Source organism: Onthophagus taurus, chromosome 11, assembly GCF_036711975.1.
Source record: "Onthophagus taurus isolate NC chromosome 11, IU_Otau_3.0, whole genome shotgun sequence".
NCBI lineage: Eukaryota > Metazoa > Arthropoda > Insecta > Coleoptera > Scarabaeidae > Onthophagus > Onthophagus taurus.
In genome coordinates, this window is record NC_091976.1 from 5,032,817 (window position 1) to 5,048,358 (window position 15,542).

The 15,542-nt window shown below is 33.1% G+C and overlaps 2 protein-coding genes across 2 annotated transcripts; one reads left to right on the forward strand and one right to left on the reverse strand.

Moving 5' to 3' along the window:
• Positions 1 to 5,492: 5,492 nt before the first annotated feature.
• On the forward strand, positions 5,493 to 6,281 carry LOC139432015 (uncharacterized). The gene has a single exon (XM_071200345.1). The coding sequence runs from the start codon at positions 5,493 to 5,495 to the stop codon at positions 6,279 to 6,281; it is 789 nt and encodes a 262-aa protein (XP_071056446.1).
• Positions 6,282 to 9,760: 3,479 nt separating this feature from the next.
• On the reverse strand, positions 9,761 to 10,758 carry LOC111413867 (SKP1-related A). Its single transcript, XM_023044987.2, has 2 exons — positions 10,640 to 10,758; positions 9,761 to 10,548 (listed from the first exon to the last, which is right to left on the reverse strand). Exon 2 carries the CDS (start codon positions 10,546 to 10,548, stop codon positions 10,060 to 10,062), a length of 489 nt encoding a protein of 162 aa, XP_022900755.1. The 5' UTR covers positions 10,640 to 10,758; the 3' UTR covers positions 9,761 to 10,059.
• Positions 10,759 to 15,542: the final 4,784 nt, after the last annotated feature.

The following is a 15,542-nucleotide window of genomic DNA, read 5'->3' on the forward strand; positions in this document are numbered from 1 at the left end:
GAAAATAATTTTGACACTTAATATTTAATAAAGGTTAAAATTAATTTTAAAAAAATAAAGGTAAATTTAAATATGGTTAAAAAAATAGCGAAGATAATAAAAAGAAAAAATTTTAATGCAATTTGAGGAGAATATAAATTTATTAATTAATATCGGCAAATGTAGATATGTCTTAGTAATATCACATAATTCATCAATAACCGAAAGAAAAACGGAACTTTTTACGTAACGTTACATCAAGGTATTGTTGCGACATTTAAAATATACTACGTAAAACGAATGAAAAAACAATAAAGGAGCAGATAACATCTCCTTTGAATTATACCAATTAGGTGGTAACCACATACAGGAGAAGTGTCATATCTGATCACCGGAGTCATGGATGGGAAGTGGCTAAAGTTAAAGGAGGAAGATTGGGAGATGAGATGCATGGGGACCGCATGGTGTTAAAACGAGGTCTATGATGAGGAGATGGAGACGAGAAACGAGGTTGTGGAAGTGTATACGGATGAGACAAAGGAGAAGGAAAGTATTTTAGCAGTAATGATAATAATGTCGGGTGAAAATGTGTTAGGTGAACGTAGAGCGTAAGCTGAACTGGTATCAAAAGAATTAGGAATTCAATGGGTGAAGAGAAGAGGGCATGATAAGGCCGATATGTTGTGGTCAAAGACAACAAAACAGCGGTGGAGTGGCTGAGAAGGAGCAGAAGCAGGAACGTGTATGCGAATGAATTATTGCATGATAGTGGTTTTAGTTTAAAAAAGCAGATGGGAAGGATGGATGAAAAGACCGGACAAGGTGGCCATGTCAGGTGTCATTGAAAGGGAGGTAAGAAGTATATGTCTACAGAAGTGCGTGTCAAGTAATAAAGTTGTGAAAGATGTGGTGGAAGCATGGAATTGGACCAGGGAAGAGGTGTATTGAAGGTACCGATATTAGCCTCAAAAGAGACGTCAAATACCTAGGGGTAATACTAGACAAAAAATTATGGCTAACCAGATCTGCCGTAGGCTCAGAGATCATGACATATAAGCTACTTTTTGTTTATCTCTTTTAGTTTCGGAGATAGCCTATGCGGACAACGAATTTGGAATACCCTGTACCGACAACCTAAGAAAACTCGCCAGGGGTACTGAAGTTACCCTATGGTGTTCCAGGTCACAAAGACATTGTGGGTAATAAAAGGCAAACAAGCTGAGGACGTCCTTTATTGGACCCCAACCCGGCTGTGGACTACAAAAAAGCCACTTAAAACAGGTGATTAACACATGTGTTATATAGTTAAGTTAGTTATATTTAGTTTCAAGAGTTTAGGTTGGTAAGAGAGAGAGGTTAGGTGAGAGGGAATAACATGTAAGAACAAGTAAGGAACCAAGGTTTATATATAAGAGGTTGTCTAGGTTCGTACGCAATCATACTGCGCATTACGTCACATGTGGAAAATAATACCGCCAAGCAATTCAAATTAAACAAAGGCATGGAGCACCACCTGGCCATGAGGTTGCGTGTGCAATCCGTGATCGCTTACGTCACGAAACACTCCTGCTCTTGCCCCTCGCCCACAAACTAATATCAAAGTATTGCAGCATGGGAACTTAGATAACCTTTAATATATAAACCTTGGTAAGGAACTACTTAATAACAGTACATTTTAATATTAAACGGAGTTGCATATAACATGGTATGGGGTAAAACTTTTAATGCAACAGACAGAAGCATTGATTCCATACCCTTCACTATTAGAAGTAAACAAGGACGATGTATCGCAAAACTTTGATCATTTTGTAGAAAATTGGAAAGATTATGAAATAGTTCCGTAATCGACAAATAGCCGGATAGCGAAAAAAAGAAGAAAATTAAAACGTTTTTTTGCTGCGTTGGGTGATAATGCAAGAATAAAATACAATAGATTTAATCTGTTTGAAGACGAGTTAGATAATGTAGAAAGTGTAATAGCTGCAATAAAAAAGAAATTGGCAGTAAAGAAAAATGTAATCTAAGATAAAGCTATGTTCAACATCTATAAACAAGGGGATAATGAATCGTTTGATGATTATTTAATGAAAATAAATTGCAGTTGCAATTTTACGAATGATTGAGGGACAGAATCGTACTCGGAATTAAGAATAAAGATAAAAAAAAGACTAGTGTCTAAATGAGATCTAACCTTGGAAACATGGATTAATATATGTAAAATTGAAGAAATAACCACACAAAAACTAGAAGAAATTCAAGTAGAGAAAGGAAACGTAAACAAGATAACAAATTATAGAAATAAACGTTGATTTGTGGCGAAAAACATGATTTCAAGAAAGGATATGTAAAGGAAGAAACCATTTTGCTATAGTGTGCAAGAAAGACTAGAAGAATGACAAGAGAAATGTTGGAAAGAAGAAAGAAGATAAGAAAGGTAGGAAGAAAGTAAAAGAATTGAAAGAAAATGAAGACTCGGATGATAATGAAGAACTCCGAATAGAAAAAATTATCAATAATTCTTCAAGTGGCGGTAATGTTATTGCAGAACTAGATTTTTTTTTAATGATAAATGGATAAAACTACAATGTGACATTGACACTGGTGCAAACGTTTGCATAGTAGGATATGAAAATTTAAAGAAATTATTAAAAACTAATTCTATTAAACTGAATGAATCGTCTCACTGCTTGTATGTTAAATGTAAACGTTATAATAAAATATACAAAATTAAGTTTGTAGTAGTTGATATAGATCATGGTTTGTTATTATCAGCTAACGCTAGTAAAGAGTTAGGTTTAGTGAAATATTGTAATGAAGTAAAAATTGAATGTAATAATTTGTTCAAATTAAAGCAACAGGCTCAAAATACAGTAGGACATTATGAAGATATTTTCAAAGGACATTGATCTCTACCAGGAGATATAGAAATAGAGCTGGAGGCAGCGGCAAGATCGGTAAGACAACCACCAAGAAGAGTTCCAACAGCATTGAGAAAAGATTGAAAAAAGAATTGATACATTTGGAGAAGAAAGGTATAATTTCCAAAGAAGGTCATAACACAGATTGGGCGAGTAACATTTTATTAGTAAAGAAGGAATGGAGACCCCATTCCATTAAATAAAGTAATGAAAAGACCACTTTGTCAATTTACTACAGTTGATGAAATATTGCCAGAGTTGGGTAAAGCCAAAGTTGTTTCAAGTAGACACAAAGAAGGGTTTTTGGCAAGTCAAATTATCGGAATCTAGTAGTAGATTAACAACATTTTGGGCACCTTTTGGTAAGTATGGTTGGAAAAGGATGTCATTTGATATAGCATCAGCACCTGAAATATTTCGAATAAAAAATACCAAATATGCTGCATGACTTAAAAGGCATTGAAGTTTTGGCGTATGACATTCTTATTTACGGATCAGAGCTTCCTCTGTATCACAGAGGAAGAAGCATATGTAGATCATAATAAAAATTTAGAAAACTTATTCAAAAAACTACGTGAGAACAATTGTAAATTTAACAATTATAGTCCAGTTGAAAGACTCTACTCGAGAAGTATACTAACCTGAACCTACCGTCGCCATTAAACAATTTAAAACGTAAAATTATAGATAATGTTCCTAAAAATTTTAGAAAACAATAGAAGGAAAAGCAAATTTTATTACAACCAGAAAAGTCGAAAATTACCAGAATTAAGAATAGAACAATATGTAATAATATAAATGACACCTGAACAGTCAAGGGTATGGACACAAGGGAAAATTGATGGAAAACTGAATCATACATGTATAGTTAATGTGGAAAGAACACTGTATAGAAGAAATGTAATACATAATAGACCACAAAATAGCGAGATTAACAAAAATGAGATACGTTAAATCCCCAATCATCCACTGCACATTGGCAGACGAACATGATTCTTTGGTACCAAGAAGCGATATCATTTTAACTTTGCCGAAACCAAATTTATCAGGACGAAGAAATTTTTTAAAATTTGAAGTAGATTTTTCCTCCTACAATGTTTGTTAAAAATTTTTGTGTGTTATAAAATAGTTTATACGTTAAAAGAAGACATGATTTAGTTTTTAACCATAGAAGTTTATTTCGTTACAATTCCAGCTTTTCTTTAAAGTATTGATATGTTAAACCTTAATTTTGAAGTAAAATTTGAAAAAATTTTCTGCGCTCTTTTACATGGTTGCCCAAGTTTAAATCTAGTTCAGATGAGTGATTTGTACATATATGCCTGGATACACATTTGCCCCATTTTGTGGGGCGCTCTTTTACACCGTTGCCCAAGTTTAAATCTAGTTCAGATGAGTGATTTGTATATGCTTTGATACAAACTTGCCCCACAAAATGGGAGCGCAAAAAATTCCATAGACCAAAAACTTTATTTCAAAATTAAGGTTTAACATATCGCTACAAAATACTTTTGTTTTTACTTGCCCCATTGTGTAGTGTAGTTAGTATTATGTGTTGGCAACATTGGGGGTAATTGGGGGGTTGACAGTCGTAAGGTGACTTGTAACGATTTTTAGTATAGTAAAGAACGTTCCTTTATAAAACTTAATACGAAGAATAATAAACGATTTAATGAGAACTAAAAAGTATATTATTCGTGTCTACGAATACAAAACATGGTGTCAGGTTAAAAATAGAAATAGAAGAAAAGAAAAAAAAGAACACTGAAATGACGAACATGCCAGAAGAAATAGATAGGTTAAAAGTGCTCGTTGAAAATATGAGTCAAGGTCAGGGCGCGTCGACGTTTGTTAATCCGGTCCCATCACCGGGGGAATTTTCATTTGTTAAAAATGAGTGGCAAAGTTGGATTACACATTACGAAAGATATCGATATGCAACGAGACTACAAAATTCCGATGAGAAAACACAAATTAATAGCTTCTTCGATCCCATATGTAGAAGTATATGGGATCGAAGGTAACAAAATTATTGGAAACATTCCAAAAAGCAGAACGTAGTTTTAATACATATAAAGAGTTAAAAGAGTTTTTCGGCAAACACTTTACCAATACGAAGAATATAATTTACGCCCATGCAAAATTTAATATGAGAAAACAGAAAGAGGGAGAGACAACTTACGAGTATATTAGTGAAATCATAAGTTTGGCAAAACATTGCAATTTTAAACAACTGGAAGAAGAGCTCATAAGAGATTGGTTAGTGGTAGCAATACTAGATTGTAAACTTAGTGAATCGTTGCAGATGGACACAGAGCTAACATTAAATAAAGCGATCCAAACAGTAACCCAAGCGGAACGAATTCATTTGGAAAATAAAGAATTAAGAGGAAAAACAGAACAAATCGATAGAGTAAAAAGGTTTAAATATGGAAAAAGAAATCAAGAAGGAAAAAAAGTGAATATAAAAATGAAAATAAATATAAATGGGAAGATAAAAGAAGTTCATACGATATGTGTATAAGATGTGGAAGGAAACCGAGACATGACAAGACAAAATGTCCGGCAATTAACGTACGATGTTTGAAATGCAAAATGTTGGGACATTTCCAAGCTTATTGTGGAACAAAAATGTTTAACGAAGTAGAAGAAAATGTTACAAATAGCGACATTGATGAGTCGGAAGAACAAAACTTCTTGGAAATAAGCGTTGACGGAGTTATAAAATCAAAACCATGGATTGCAAAACTGAGAATTGGTGGCGAACATGTACATTTCAAGATAGGTGCTGGTGCTGATGAAAGTATAATTTCTTATCAAGAGTATAAAGGAAAATTATTATTGTTGGGTACTGGATATGGTGAAAATAGAAAATTATTAGTGAAAGGCCGAATAAAATTACCCGTAACATGGAAGAACAATAAAGCCGTGATTAAATGCTATGTAGTAGAGACAAATGACAATTTATTGGGACGACCAGCATTATTAAAATTAAAAATAGTGGAATGGATACATGATAAAGTAAAAATAAAAGAGATTAACGAAGTAGAAAATGGGAATGGAAAGAGTTTTCAAAACAAAATATTTGAAGAATATGAAGACCTGTTCAGAGGATTAGGTGAGATGGAAAATTATGAATATAAAATAAAACTAGTTGAAAATGCAGAGCCCTATGCTACTCCAACGAGTCGGAGAATCCCACAGCCTCTGCTTGAAGAAGTAAAAAAAGAAATTGACGCAATGGTAAAAAATGACGTGATAGAAAAAGTGGAGTCTACCGAATGGTGTGCTCCTATGGTGATAACTCAGAAAAAGAATGGTAAGGTGAGAATATGTACTGATTTTACGGAATTGAATAAAGTAGTGGTGAGAAGATTTGTGTGAAAGATTTTTACTACCGTCTGAAACTCTAGCAAAGCTATAAGAAGCAAAATTATTCTCTAAATTGGACTTTTCGTGCGGATTTTGGCAATTAAAATTAGCAAAAGAAGCACAAAAATTGATTGCTTTTTTAACTCCATTTGGGAGATACATTTACAAACGCATTCCATTTGGAATTACGGGTGCCCCAGCGGTATTTCAAAAAATGATGTATCAGTTAATTAGTGAATTGAATTGGGAAGGCGTACATGTGCACGCAGATGATATTTTGGTGATTGGAAGAAATTCAATGGAACATGACGTGAAATTACTAATTGTTTTGAATAAAAGTAAAGAAAGTGGTTTGACACTGAATAAAGAAAAATGTGAAATTAAAAGTGAAGAGACCAGTTATTTGATATATATTGTGAGCAAGGATGGTATCAAAATAGACCCGAACAGTATTGAAGCAATTAAAAGATATCCAACACCGAAAAATCTTAAAGAAGTGAGAAGATTTCTCGGTATTGTCAATTACGTAGCGAAGTTCATTGATAAAATGTCGGATAAAACAAGAACAATATGCGAATTACTGCGAGAAGATTCGGATTATCACTGAACAGAGAAACATCAACACGATTTTGAGCAATTAAAAAAACAAATAATACGACAACCGGTTTTGGCTAAATTCTCTACGAAGAAAAGAAGTAGAATATCCGCCGATGCGTCACAGTATTGTTAGGAACCGTACCGTTACGGTCCTGCCGGCGGTTCAGCGACAAAGCTGACGTAGCATAGAAGAACAGCGGTTTACTTGTAGAAATAATGTAGATTAGATTGTAACGTGCCGTTAAAGAGTAAACACGTAATTAACAAGACTGTCTTTTTCTTCAACCTGTTCAACCCTACCTAAGTGTATGGTATTGGAGCTGTTTTGGAACAACTTCAAGAAAACGGGGAATGGGCCCCTGTATATTATTGTTCGAAAACCTTGAGTGAGGCCGAGCGGCGCTACGCTCAGATAGAAAAGGAAGCTCTAGCCGCCACCTGGTCTTGCGAACGTCTTGAAGAGTTTCTGATTGGTACAGAATTCCTAATTCTAACCGACCACAAACCATTGACCGTATTATTGGCAACAAAAGAGATCAGCAAGTTATCAAATCGACTTCAAAGATTCCGAATGCGGTTACTTAAATTTAATTATCGAATTGAGTATGTTCCAGATAAATCATTCCATGTACCAGATGCCCTATCCAGTGCCCCACTTCAACAAGGAACAACAGACCTGGACGCTCTCTTAATGGATGAAGTGTATATCAGTTCAGTAATAAAAGAGGTTGATGGATGGATTTGTCCTGAAAGAACGATCAGAGAAGAACAAGATAAGGAGATGATGATTACGGAGGCAAAGGAAAACATTAAAGCCGGATGGAAAGAAAAAGAGAAATCACAATATTATAAGTACAGAAATGACTTAGCTATTGATAAAGAAATATTAATCTATAAAGACCGACTGGTAATACCAAAAACCCTAAGAAAGAGATGCTTAAACCTATTACATGACCGACATTTTGGGATGGGTAAATGCAAAACCAGAGCGAAACAAAGTTTATGGTGGCCTGGAATTTATCAACAGATCGACGAAATCATTCAGAACTGTGAAATATGTCTACAAACAAAACCAACAGCAACGGAACCGATGATATCTACGGAGATCCCAGGAAGACCTTGGAGTGTAGTGGGAGTAGACTTGGCCGATTACAAAAATCGCAGCACAGTTGTTATTTGGACGAAACCTTCGCGACAGAATACCAATATCGAAGAACAAACTAAATCCGAAATTACCCAATCATGACCAAATAAGAAAAAACCTGGAAGAGGAGAAAAGAAAACAAAAATATAATTATGATCGACGACACAGAACAATGGAAAGGGAACATTATAAGATCGGCGACAGAATGTGGATTATGGACAGGAAAAGAGAAGGTATTGTACGAACGAAAACAGATAAACCAAGATCTTATATGGTAGAGACTGATGGTGGAAAAGAAATAAGACGTAACACAAAACATTTAACGAAACTACCCAAAGCAAGAGAAGACGATAAAAAAGAGGAAGCCTCTACTCAAGATAAGCCTTTAACCGAAAACACAAGAAACAAAAGACCTCCAAGTAAACTTAAAGATTATAATGTTTATAAAAATAATTTAGAATCTATTCAGTTTAAATTGCTTTGTTTTCAAAGTTGTCGTCAAAATTATTTTCGAATTAGATTTAGTTTCTTTTAGGCAACTAATAAGTCAATTATGTCGATGTTTGATTTTTATAAAAATTTTATAGGTGTTAATTCAAAGAAAAGGGGATGCAGTGTAGTTAGTATTATGTTTTGGCAACATTGGGAGGTTGACAGTCGTAAGGTGACTTGTAACGGTTTTTAGAACAGTAAAGAACGCTCCTTTATAAAAGTTAATACGAAGAATAATAAACGATTTAATAAGAACTAAAAAGGATATTATTCGTGTCTACGTATACAAAACATGTATGAGGCACATTAAAAAATAAAAAAATGTGTAACTACGAAAAACTATCTTATTTGTTTATATTAACCGCATCATACTAAAAATACCCCTTCTGGGTACATAATCATCAATAGAGAATTTAATGAAAGGTCTGCTATTATTTTATATGTCTTCAAAGTTGAACTATTTAAATTTTGCTAAACACTTATCCCACTTCACCTTACTTTGATTTGTATTTTCGTGTTCTTTTGATTAGTTGTAGATTACAGTTTTTTTTATGAATGAATAGTTTAAAAAATGTGATTTTGTAAGTTTTTTCAATTGCAATTATACTTATTTTTTAAATCCAGAAAATCCCGGGATTCGAGAAAATTCAATCCCGAAAACATTTTGATGCGTATTCAATAAATTTATTAGTAAATAGTTTTTAATTTAGTGTTCTTTCTTTCACTATGCCATCTATTGAAAGATGGCTAAAGATTTCATTGAGTGAAGCATTTAACGAACACAGTATGTAATTGAGCAGTTATAAATAACTCTTAATAAATAAAAATAAAATTATGTATAACCAGTACTTCTAATTTGTTACGTATTATGTGCAAAAATTCTTTTCCTTAATATTGTTGAAATTGGAAATTAACATTTTTGTCCAAAAATAAACTCAAAACGTTGTAGATAAGATTAAGCACTTTTTTGATTGTATTTATTTATATTACTTAAATATTATATGTGATAGGATAACATAATATATTGTGAGGGCTTTATTACCCTATAAAATCAACAGTAATCTCAATAAAATGATTTTTGCTTTATTAATCTTAAGAAAATATAATTAGAAATATTTTCTACCATATTATCTAATTTCAACATAAAATATCTATATTATTAACTAAACTGAAATAGAATACCTTAAAAAATACTGTTAGACAAACTTAATACCACAAATATTATTTTAAGGATAAGAAAAAAACTTGATACCAGAAATATTTAAGAAATAACTTTTTTATTTTATGAATCAACATTGATTAGCAAAGAATTTTGAAGATAAGCAAAAAAATCATTAATAGGTTATACCTCACAGATTGAAAAATAAAATATCTACAAACTACATTGAAATTTGTCGCCTTAAATTAAAGCTGACTATTTCGTTAATCTACTCTAACATTTTCTGAATTTTCATCTCAATGTTTCTTTTAAATGAAAATATTTTTTAAACGAAAATACCGTTGTTATTAAATATACAAAAAAAATAATAATAAGAACTTAAAATCATGTACAAAGTCTTATTTTTCTTCACACCACTCGTTTTCCTTTCGCACCTGTTCCTCTTCGGAGGCGGTAAAATCATTTTTAATATTAAATGTCTTGCGGATTTCTTCAGGAGTTTTTCCTTTGATCATATTAGCAACAGTTTTGCATGTTACATCCAATAATCCCTTAATATCCAAATAATTAGCAGCCAAAATTAATTCAAAAAGCGTTCCTTGATCAACTTTAAGAAAGTCTGCATCCCAAGATGAAATATCATCGGTACGCTTCTCTTTGTTTTCATCATCTTCTGGTGGTGGAGGATCATCTTTATGATACGTAGCCCATTGAATCACCTTTTTTAAAATAGCTGAATTTACGTTTGGTAATGGGACGGGTTCTTCCTCCTCTTCGTCCATCCCCAAATCCTCCAACATTGTTTTGATGGTGACGGAACATTTCGCTATTTCAACATCCACCTCGAAAATTTCGCCGTCAGACGATTGTAGCTTTATGATCGGCATCTTAAGGGAATAAATAATTTAATCATTAAACGATTATGGTTTGTGTAGATTGGAATATGATTTGAAATGAATCCCAAATGGTACTACTTACGATTAAGAAGCGGTTAAGTTTTTAGCGGAGTTTATTTGCGAATTTTCAAAGAATTACTGGACAGTTTGAGCAAGAACTCGCACAATGGCCGGTTGTCAATGTCAACACAGCGCAAACTCAAAGCGTCATCTAGCGTTTTTTTTATTTATAGTTAGCTTGGTGTTGGAAAAGGAAAGAAAATTAAAAAGTATTCCCGGGGAATTAATGATTTAATTATTGATTTAAACTAAATTTAAAGAAATAAAATAAATATTTACGTTAATTGTTATTTCATAATGAAAAAATGATTTAAACTATAAATAAAAGAAAATTATTTAAAACTTGATTTAGTTGTGCTTTCCGACAAGAGATGGCGGTAGTGGATTTAAAAAAGATTGATTTTAACTATACCTTTTCAGGCACAAATTGGCACTAATCAGAATCAAAATGACATTAGTCAAAATCATATTGGCAATGTCAATTTCAAATTGGCATTAGTCAAAATCAAATTGACAATAATCAAAATTAAAATGGTATTAGTCAATGTCATATTGGCATTAATCAACAAATTTAGCACTAATCAAAAGCAAATCGGCATTAAACAAAATCAAAATGACATTAGTCCATATCATATTGGCACTTATGAATTTTAAATTGACATGGAAATAAAATTATATATCAGCATTAAATAAAATGAAATGGGCAAAAACATTTTATTGACTTACAAACACAGTAGATAACAATTATATTACTTAAGAAAGTAGGTAACGTTATGTTTTAAATAACACTCTTAAAAATTTATATCTTGCATATTCAATGCAGAAGGGATAAATCGTTGGATGTGGGCAATAAACACTGCGCAATTGGCAACAGTAATCTTGTCCATATTATTATGAACGGTGTTCTCTAATTTCTGCATTCGATATTCTGTTTGAGTCAGATGATCCTGGTCAGCACCAGCCAAGATGTTATTCAGCTGTACAGCCATATCTGCTTTTACTCCTGCTTTTAATGCAAACCACGCTTGTTCAATAGGATTAAACATAGGGCTGTACGGACATAGTCGTAAAAGTGTGTGGTGTTCAAATTAGTTTTCTGCAAAAACCTCTTCAATAGTAGAGTGGCATGGAGCATTATCAATAACTAATGCAACTCCAGTTTGGTAAAGGCTTTGCGCTCTTCTTAGGCATTGCCTCAGAAATTCATTTGCTTCCGGCTTCTTGAAAGAGCCCCGACGTAGTTCGGAATGAATTAGCCCCATGTTTCCAATGCATCCTATTAGGTGAATATTCGACCTGCAGACACTGTTGTGCAGCGAGTCCCTTTTTTTGAACGACCCCGAGTCCGCAACATGAACAAATTAAAGTTTGTCTCGTCCATGTATACGATAGGTATATTTTGTGCTTGAAGATCCAATAAATTTTCTACATAAATACTCCTGCTTGTTTTCGTTTGAATACTATTCGCGTTCTCTGGTTCTCTACAAGCAGTCTTCAAAGTAAACATCAATCCATTGAGATGCTGTCGAACGCTTTCGTTGGAGACATTGAGTGCAAAATCTTCACGGATTTTTTCACTCAGTCCTTTAAGAGTAATTTTAGGATTTTCTTCGACTGAACGTTCCATGAATTGACGGTGTTCATCAGTTATTTTAGCTCTACGTTTACCTCCTCGCTGCTTTTCCGGTTGTTCTTGGTTGTTAACCCATCGATACGCGGTTCTTTTTGGCACCTGTAGTACGTTTGTAAGATTACGCCAGTCACCATTGGCATTATACAAAGCGCAAATCTGTGTCCTCAGATTTGCAGCAGCATTTTTCTTTAAATAAGGCATCTCGTGTGAATATAATAGTTGAAATCTCGCAATAAATTACTATAAACTTGACAATAACCGATAAGTTAACAATTGTTTGACACCGATTTATACATTTATTTTTCATGCCATCTTGATATTGTTTGGTGCCAATATGATATGGACTAATGTCATTTTGATTTTGTTTAATGCCAATTTGCTTTTGATTAGTGCTAAATTTGTTGATTAATGCCAATATGATATTGTTTATTGCCAATATGATATGGACTAATGCCATTTTGATTCTGATTAGTGCCAATTTGAGCTTGAAAAGGTATAGAATTAAAAAAATAAAATTATATCAAAAGATGTGTGTCTCAAGATCTAAGAAAATAAATCGTTTATAGTTATTAAATATTCTTAAATATTTTTCAATCTGATTATGGACGAACCAATAACTGAAGTGAGGAACGTTGGAAAGGGATACACATTGGGGGAACAAAGAACTAAAGATAATCTGCTACGCAGACGATCTCGTTGATCTCGGAGTTGATCTCGGAGGACGAGGACAACATGTCGTTGAAGTTGAAAACGGATTCAGAAATGAAATTCACATTTTTACAGCGGACCAACCAAATAGTGCACTCTATTTATAATTTCGTATTTATTAGTGATAATAACCAAAAAAACATCAAAATTTGCATTACTCTCTTTAAAGCTAATTTTGATGTTTGGGAATCTGCAATTAACTTGCTTCGAAGCTACTTATTGGATCGCAAACAATAATGCATAATGAATCGTCCTCATTGATGATACTAGGATCAGAAATTGCCCACACTGAGGGAAATGTATTCTTGAACGAAGATTATTACTCTTGGCTCAAGCTTATCAAAAAGCTTATTAAAAACCACATATTCTTAAAGCAAGTATACAAATATTCTTGATTCTCAAGAAAACGAATTCTTAGTAAAAGTAAATCAATAATCTTGAAAAAGAGTATCTTAGTGTTGCTTCAACAGTCATATTTTCGTATCGAGAATATATTTCTTAAGTCAAGAATAACGTATCTTTCTTTTTAGAAAAACTTATTCATGTAATAACAATCTTGTATAATTCTTCATTTGAGTATTATAAAGTATTGACGCAGGAGTGAATTTTTTGATACAAAAAGTTGATATTCTTCGATGCTAAGAATATGATATACTTCATTCGATAATATTTCTATTCTTAAAATAAAAAAATATTTTTATTTTAAGAGTATCTTATACTTGTTTCTAAGAAATACATTCAAGAATAAATTTTTCTTGAAAGTCAAGAATAATTTTCCTCAGTGCAGGGATCAATATTATTACCACTCCTGTTTTCTATTTATACAGCTCATCTTATTAATGTTTTTCAGATTTGTAACATTTATTTATATGCAGACGACACGCAAGTGTATTTTTCGTTTCTTCCACATAATTTTGATGATAGCTTAGTCGTGATCAACAGGGAATTGGCTGGTTTTTCTCAGCTTGCAGAAAGGTTTAACCTTAGATTGAATCCCAGTAAGTCAAAGGTTATGGTCTTCGGTCGAAGGGGAGACGTTCAAAAATACTCCGACAGCATTAATATAAATATAAATGGACAACTTCCCCCTTGGTTTCTGAGGTTCGTAATCTTGGACTCAATCTTGAAACTGATTTAAGATTTCACAAACATATTTCTTATGTTCTCCAAGCGGCTTATGCTAAATTAAAGGCTTTTTACCCCTGTCGACACGTACTGGGCTCTCACACCAAAGCAACGTTATGCCAATCGCTGGTTTTATCTCGATTTAATTCTGACGATGTGGTGTATGGGCCTTGTTTGTTAAAGGTGGATCAGCTTCGTGTTCAGCGACTACAAAATGCTTGCCTGCAATTCATTTTTGGTATTAGGAAGTATGATCATATATCACACAAATTGGCCACATAGGGGTGGTTGAACATGGATAGACGTAGGCAGCTTCACTGTGCCGTTTTTTATCATAGAGTTTTAACCTCAAAAACACCTAAGTATTTGTTGGACAGAGTATGCTATCGAACTGATGTACATCATCTGAACTTGAGATTTAAAGGTCTTTTTACCCCTCCGGCGATGTTTCAGTTTTCAGATAGCCAGTGTGTACAATAGTATCCCTGACGATATCAAGTTGCTTCCGCTGTCCCGGTTTCGGAGGTCGATGTTCTTATCTCTACGCTCGCAGCAGAACCAACAGTGATTTAACTAATTATCTCCAGCATGTTTCAATTCAGTTTTTATATAAAAAAATTCATAGTGGTCTATTCTACACGGGCGACATTGGATGCTTTCACTTGGATCGTGATGATGGAGTGTTCAGTTTTTGTTTTTATTTTTTTTTAAGTATTATGCAATAGAGTAGTTTTTTCTTTGTTTTACCGCGTCCTTGCGTTGGCTTCTCATGTGGTATTATTGTTAATTTAGGTTAAGTTTGTGCAGAAACCGTACGTTCTGAACTTCGCCTTTTCACCTAGATGTTTTTAATTTCCCTAATGTTGGATTAATATTTTTGTATATTACTGTGTTCCGTAATTCTTTATTTAGAAATGTAAATTTTTGGGTGAAATAAAGTCATTATTATTATTAATACTTTTAACCTTACCTTCCCAAACTAATGGTGCATACATTATACATGGTTCAATTACACCTTTATAAATAACTGCTGAAGCTTTGCCATTTAATCCCCATATAGTTTTAGATGCAGCACCTAGAAAGAGCATTCTTTGCAAGTTGTCCTCATGTCGTTGAAGTTGGAAACGGATTCAGAAACGAAATTCACATTTTTACAGCGGACCAAGTAAATAGTGCACTCTATTTATAATTTCGGATTTATTAGTGATAATAACCAAAAAAACATCAAAATTAGCATTAAAGATAGTAAAATAGAAAACCCCTCTAAAACTTTCAATTAAAATTCATTATTATTAAATAAAAATGTGGGATCGAAATCACTCTGTCATTATGTGAAAAATTCATATTTGTATTGAAAAAGAAAAAACTCCACATATCAAAATCACTATTTCGAATAACATATCTAAGCACCACCCGGAAATTCAGAGGATAAAGGGTCGAAATCATCCCCTAAATAAGT

What these genes read in the sequence shown, in the direction of transcription:
- LOC139432015 (XM_071200345.1), top strand. Translation starts at nt 5,493, where the DNA reads ATGTTGGGACATTTCCAAGCTTATTGTGGAACAAAAATGTTTAACGAA.
- LOC111413867 (XM_023044987.2), bottom strand. Translation starts at nt 10,548, where the DNA reads ATGCCGATCATAAAGCTACAATCGTCTGACGGCGAAATTTTCGAGGTG.